General features: G+C 53.8%; 1 protein-coding gene across 1 annotated transcript; it reads left to right on the top strand.

Annotated features, from left to right (window-relative positions):
• The first annotated feature begins 877 nt into the window (after positions 1 to 877).
• Positions 878 to 2,352, top strand: MYF5 (myogenic factor 5). The gene is given in 4 exon segments (XM_086471413.1): positions 878 to 1,009; positions 1,011 to 1,385; positions 1,934 to 2,009; positions 2,159 to 2,352. Coding segments are annotated over 4 exon segments (777 nt in total).
• The last annotated feature ends 4,437 nt before the right edge of the window (positions 2,353 to 6,789 follow it).

Genomic DNA, 6,789 nt, shown 5'->3' with positions numbered 1-6,789 from the left:
TCTCTAGCAGCGCCAGGTCACACGAGCAGGAGAAAGAATGGGAAGGGGATTTGGCTCGGAGCAGACACTCACCCTTTTCTTTTGTGAGCACCTTTCCCTGTGACCCGATCCGACAGTCCTAACATCTGGATTCCCCCCCTCCCCCCCCCCCCCCCCCCCCCCGTCTCTCCTGGCCACAAGTAGCTGTGCATTTTTGTCCCCCGGTTTATAAATTTAAACGCTTGGTGCCACAGCTTTGATTATAGGACAAGGTCTCCTCAAGATAAAGGAACAAAGGTTTGAAAAAAGAGGTAAATCCTTTCACGTTAGACTTGGGCCACAGGCTGTGGGCAATAAAGGTACGCAAGGAAACACTGTAGGTGCCATGGGGGGGCTCTACGTTAATTCCCCCCCGTGGGGAGAGACGGTGTCCCTCCCGCTGCAGCGTGTGATGGGAGACGGGAACACCGGGACGAGGAACGGCTCTGTGGGAACTGTCAGCGGTTCGTGCGCGTCCACTGCCCCCCATTCTCCTTCCATCCCCAAACTGCAAATTCCCAGACTTGGTTTAAATTTCGGAGATGTCGCAACCACTTTTGGGGAGGTCGTTCATTAGAGAAGTGCTCAGCTCACGGCTCTCCAAAGGAGCGGTGCAGAGCAAATTGTCTCCTGGGGACTGGAGGGGGCTTGCCCAGACAGCCCCCGGCAGGGGATGTGGTGGGATATGCTAATAAAGACTGGCCGCTGCGGACCAGCCTCCCTTTACATCTATATATAAGGGCCCCCAGCATCAGACGAAGGACACTTCGGCTCAGGTCGCTAATTACTGAGGAAATTGCCCCAGCGCGCTGCAGAGAGTCGGTGGCTGCCGCTGCCCGCTGACGCCTCCGCCGCAGGGATGGAGGTGATGGACAGCTGCCAGTTCTCCCCGTCCGAGCTCTTCTATGACAGCTCCTGCCTCTCCTCCCCGGAGGGCGAGTTCCCCGAGGATTTTGAGCCCAGGGACCTGCCTCCTTTCGGCGCCCCCGAGCCCCCCCGAGCCCGCCTGCTCCGAGGAAGAGGAGCATGTCAGAGCTCCCACTGGCCACCACCAGGCCGGCCACTGCCTCATGTGGGCTTGCAAAGCCTGCAAGAGAAAATCCACCACAATGGACCGGCGGAAGGCGGCCACCATGAGGGAGAGGAGGAGGTTGAAGAAAGTGAACCAGGCTTTTGAGACCTTGAAGAGATGTACCACTGCCAATCCCAACCAAAGACTCCCCAAAGTAGTGATCCTGAGAAACGCCATCAGATACATCGAGAGTCTCCAGGAGCTCTTGAGGGAACAGGTAGAAAACTACTATCACCTGCCGGGACAGAGCTGCTCCGAACCGACCAGCCCCACTTCCAGCTGCTCCGATGGGATGGTAAGAGAGGGCCAGGAGCGATGGGGCTGTGGGAACTCCAGGAAGGCCCGCGGGCAGCCTCCCTCCCCCGCCCCAGAGGCGTGGGACCTGTCCCATGGGTGCGGGATGGGCCGAATGCAGTCGGAAATCAGGGAGACGCGGGTGGTTTGCCTTAAAACAGGCCCCTTCTCAGATTTAACGCTGAGCATGCCCACGGGCTTTCCGCGAATGCGTGGGGGGGGAGGGGGGACGGGAACGCTGCCAGAGGGCACCCAGCAAACGCCCCAGCCTCCGGGGGCTCCCGTCGTGTCCGTCCCCCACCCCTCTGTCCCCCGTCCCCCGTCCCCCAGCTTAGCGCGGCGCAGCAGAGGGGTGAAGCGTGGGGCGGGGGGAGACGGGGGAAGCGCTGCCCAGCGGCAGCCTGGCCAGGGAGCTGCTGCCCCGCTCCCCCGCGGGCTCCGGGGGTCCCTCCCTGAGGGCCTTTGAGGCGCTTTCCCTGCGGGGGGAGCGTCCCGCTGGCCCCGGGGTGGGGGCTGTCGGGCCGGCACTCGCCCCTCGCTGTCTTGCAGGCCGACTGCGGCAGCCCGGTCTGGTCGGCCAGAGGCAGCAGCTTCGACGCCGTCTACTGCTCCGAGGTGGCCCACGGTAAGCCCGACCCGCCGGCAGCCGCGGGGTGGAGGGGGGTGGAGGCTGGGGCCGGGGGCGGCTGCCCCGCTCCCAGCGGCGCTTGGGGAGGGCAGCGCTGGACCCCGCTATAACGCGCTGCCGTTTCCCCCCGCCTCCCCCGGCTGCAGGGTACGCCGCCGAGCAGAGCAGCGCCCTGTCCAGCCTGGACTGCCTCTCCAGCATCGTGGACCGCCTTTCCCCGGCGGAGGAGCCGGGGCTGCCCCTCCGCGACGCCGACTCCCTCTCGCCCAGCGCTAGCATCGACTCGGGGCCGGGGACGCCCGGGACGCCGCCGCCCCGACGGACCTACCAGGCGCTATGAGGGGCTGGGGGGGGGAGGGGGGGGAGGGGGGGGGGGCGGCACCCCGCGCCTGCCCCCTGCCCTCCCACCGGGGCCGCCCCTCTCGCCCAGCAAAGACTCGTCGGGCGAGAGCGGCAGCCCCAGCCCCAGCGCGGCTGGGCCCGCCGCCTCCCTCCGGGGCTGGGGGCAGATCGCCCCGCCGGGGTCTCCCCGGGGCAGCCGGACCCTGGGGCTCGGGACACGCGCTACCCTGGAAAGCCCGCTGCAAATAAAACGTGCTGTAACAGAGCTCTCTGGCCTGCTGGTTCTTTCCGTGCATTCCCTGGTATTGGGGAGGGCAGCGAGGTGCCCGCCAGCATCCGTGGCCAGCCCAGGCTCGGTCACCCCTGGCTCCTGCCTGCGTGGGGACCTGCCTCGTCACGGCCGTTCTGGGCTTGGAGCTGGAGCACCTTGTCGGGCTGAGACCCAGGAGTTTGTTTCTCCCATCACCAGTGGGTATTATTCTGAGAGGGCTTGTGGAGGAACAAAAATGTGGAGGGTCAAATTCTCCCTCCATTCCTGTACTGCTACAGGCAGAGTTTCTTTTATTTTCTGCAAGAGTGAAAATAATATTTCATAGTCGTCATGCTTTTTTTGTCCTCTCCCCAGCAAAGCCCTTGTTTCTTTCCCAGGGTATGAAGACTGAACATGTATTCCAGGATTCGTCCCTAAAATTGCATGGTGACTCTCCTCTGTAAAACAACCATGTGATCTAGCTCTGATACCCTGCCACAGAATTTTATCTCAGTCACTCTCAGTCCTTTGGCCGAGACAAATTTAGTAAAGATAGTAAGAAGAAACCACAACTATCTCTTTCACAATGCACAAGTTACATTTCACAACATTCAGTAAGCGACATAGAACTATTTGCTCCTAATAACTTCGGTCCCAATGAGCCAGGTTGAAAATTCATTACCCTATTTACATGGGTCTAGAAATAGCCAGGTCAAGTCTCCACAAGTTTCAGAGTTAACAAGTATTTCCTTCCAGGCACTAAATCTAAGTCTTTCTACCATGAAAAATTTCCATCCCTTTGCACTGCTCTAATTGTAATCCAAAACTTTCCCAGTGTCACCCCCCCCCCCCCCCCCCCAAAAAAAAAAAAATAAAGAAGACCGAGATGAGATGGAGAGATGGGCTCCTTCAGCGCATCCAGAAATGTCTCCTTTGATAAACACTCCAAGCGGAAAGGGATATACATCTCACTAACATGGGGTAAGGGTCTATTTGCCATTTATGTTGTTAGTACTGGGTGGCCAAGGGGCCTGAAAGTGCCACCCTGATACATCTTTCACTTGAACCCAGCCCAGCTTAGTCATGTCACCAGAAGTTACCACCTGACTGCTCTTTGGCAGCGTCTCTGAACTGAGGATGAAGGAAGCTTAGCTTAGGGATGGCCCCATCCTTGCAGGACACTGGGGGGGGGGGGGGGGGGGGGGGGGCCAGCCCCCCCGCAAAGGGCTACAGAGACAGTGAGGTGGCACCTACCTGCCTGAGCCGCTTGGCAGGGCAGCAGGCAGCTATGCTTCTGACACAGGGCAAGGCCAGCCGGCCCCCTCCTGCGCGGCTTCCCTCAAAAACACTTTCTGCCCTTGCTGTGTAACCTTGAGGTACGTGTTTCCTTTCCCACAGAGTAGTTCAGGAGGAGCCTTTTCCAGAACAGGCTTTCTGTATATATGGATAAGTGCCGAGTAATCATCGAGTAGAAAAAGCGGGTTGAAAACCCTGAATTGAGGTTGTGCAGAGGTACAAACAAGGTATTCGCACACTTTTGTCATTACAGATGCTTCAGGAGTATGCAGTGTCTTAACTCAAACACAGTCCTGGTTACGGGCGATTGCTTCCTGAGCCTTCTGTTCGCAGAAATCCTTATCCAAGACTGTGAACGTCATGGGTGTTATTCATGATTTCTCACACATCGCTGCAGCGCTCTCTCCTCTCAAGCAAAATACTGTCCCAAGGATACTGCTTGTGGCCAGGATCTAACACAGTGCAGATCGCTTTAAATGATGGTTTAAAATGAGCTAAGTTGGAGAACTTTCAGCATTTCATTCTGCACTGTGCTGACCTTGGCAAGCGATTGCCAGTGAAGTATGCAGAGTAACACTAGCAAATCACATGTTGGTAATGTACACCTCTCTTTGGCTGGCAGACATTTTAAGAGTTGCAAAAAGGTCAATACTTCTGAGAAGTGGCTTTTCAGAGAGTGAAGAGAAATATCCTGTCTGTGGGATGTTTGTCCGCAGCCTCCTCAGGCTTACTAGACTAGATTACAATCTGAGGGGTTTGTACAACACCAAGAAAATAAACTCTTAATTACAGGGCATCTATAAACAAAGCTCCTATGAGCAGAATTATGCTGTAATCCTCAGAAGGAGTGGAAGTTAGCAATGTGAAACCACCTCTAGCCTGTGGATTGGGAAGAACAAGGTGTCTTGGGAGATAGGCTGTTGTGGTCAGATTTTGCATATTCAATAATGATAATAAGTGTAACTGAAAAGAAAGATTTGTATTCTATGTGAATCATGTTCATTTGAGGAAGGCTGTGTCCACAAATATGTAAGAAGATGATGGTCTAGACAACCCGAGCTCCACCTCTCTCAACTCCTACTCCTTGGCTGAGTGCTGCAGGCTCTGTAATGGCACACACAGTGATCTGGCAGGCAGGTGGAGGGATGCCTCATAGTGTCAGAATAATGTAACGCAGAAGCTGCAAGTTTTCTGTCTATCGCTGCAACGAAGGGCATAATTCTGTGCAATTTTAAAAAACAAAATTAATTTTGTATTTTAATTTTAGCTCTGAAAATCATGCTTTCTTGGTTTATATTCCGACTGAGGGAGGCAGCTGTGCTTTTCGTGTGTGTGTGAAGAGGTTCTTGTATCTTTTATCTTTTGTTAAAAAACTGAGATCTTTGGTGAAATACTTATTCCAATCTCAGATTAAAAGGCTCACTGTACATTACAAAACTAACATGGGAACCTAGCAAAGATTGCTTAAATACAACACCAGGACAAAAATCCTGCTTGCTCAATTTCTGAGTTGCTTGTGTGGAAAAACACTCGTTTTCCATGTAGGAAAACGTCAACCTCTTTCCTCTCCTGTGGTAAGGCTTAAGAGTGAGAAAATTTTAGTAATTAGTTCTTGGAGGATGAAGGGGTCTTAATTCATACTGTTTGTCAAAATATGCCTAGAAACACCCCAAATTCATGGCTGCGTTTTGGGGGAAATTCAGCATCTTCACCTTCCCAGCTCAGCCTGCATGTCAGGAGCAGCCAGACTTCACTACAGCAGGCAGACGACTTCTTACCACTCCAGACCTGCTCCCTCCCATCCTCCTCTGCAGAGCCATTGACTCGCTCATCACTTCTCCTTACTCCTCTCAGCTGGACCTTGGGGTCCCACAGGAGGACCTGCAGCTGGCCAGCTGATGACTGCTGACCTTTGGCAGGCTCTGCACGGGGTATCAGCCTTACAGCTGGCCACAACTGCCTTCCTGGCAACTAAAGACCTAATGAGCCTGGCCAGCTGGAAGCTGGGCTGGGATCCTGCTGGCTAATTTGACCCTGTGTGAGGGATGGAGGAGTTCACCCCTAAACGTGCAGGGGCAAGCAGCGCATCTGTCCATGTCCTGCCCAGGGGCATCAGGGCGAGGCTCCTCCTGCAGCCAACTGAATTAGTGGAATGAGTAAAAAAGAGACTGCAGAGCTGTTTTTGTTGTGCTTTGAGTTTTCTGTTGAGTATTAGCTTAGGCTTCACTAGTGGCCTTTGCCCTCGCTATATCTCGTGCTGTTCCTTCCATTCAGTCCAAGAGATACATATACCCATCCACCAGACCAGGGCTGCACTGAGGGAATTACTCCCCTTCCCAAACACAATGTGATATATTTTTCTATGCATTCAGCAGGTGCCCAGCTTGCTTTTCTCCAGGAGGTTATGCGTTCTAGATGCTCATGGACCTAGTGCCAAACTCACTGTACTGCAGAGTCCAGCTGCTTTCTCAAAAGTCTTTTCCTTTCTGCCCCCCAGACCAGCTGATAGGCACTATCCACTTCAGGAGTCTGGTTTTGTTTTGAGCATTAGTAACAGTTATGGACTGCCTGACGATCTGCTGGAAGATGTTGGTGGCTATGATGCCAAAGGCATTGCTCAGCTGTGCTTGAAGAAGGTGACCGTGGGCATGATATATGAGGGTCAGCAAGCCCAATGAGAGATCAGAAAGGTAGTTCAGTGTTTGCATCAAATCAAATGCATTTGAATCTGATACTTTCTGAGAGGCCTTCAAACCTGGAGTAGCAGCAGAGGAGTAACTGTGTGGGTTTTTTCTCTTTATTTCCCTGTTCTTCTATGAATATATACTTTTGAATTGATACTATTTTCTGATTCAAAAATCCATGTAACATGTATGCTAAGTAAAAATT

This window comes from Leptosomus discolor, chromosome 1 (assembly GCF_034619465.1).
Source record: "Leptosomus discolor isolate bLepDis1 chromosome 1, bLepDis1.hap2, whole genome shotgun sequence".
Lineage (NCBI taxonomy): Eukaryota > Metazoa > Chordata > Aves > Leptosomiformes > Leptosomidae > Leptosomus > Leptosomus discolor.
This window is presented reverse-complemented; position numbering and strand designations above follow the sequence as displayed.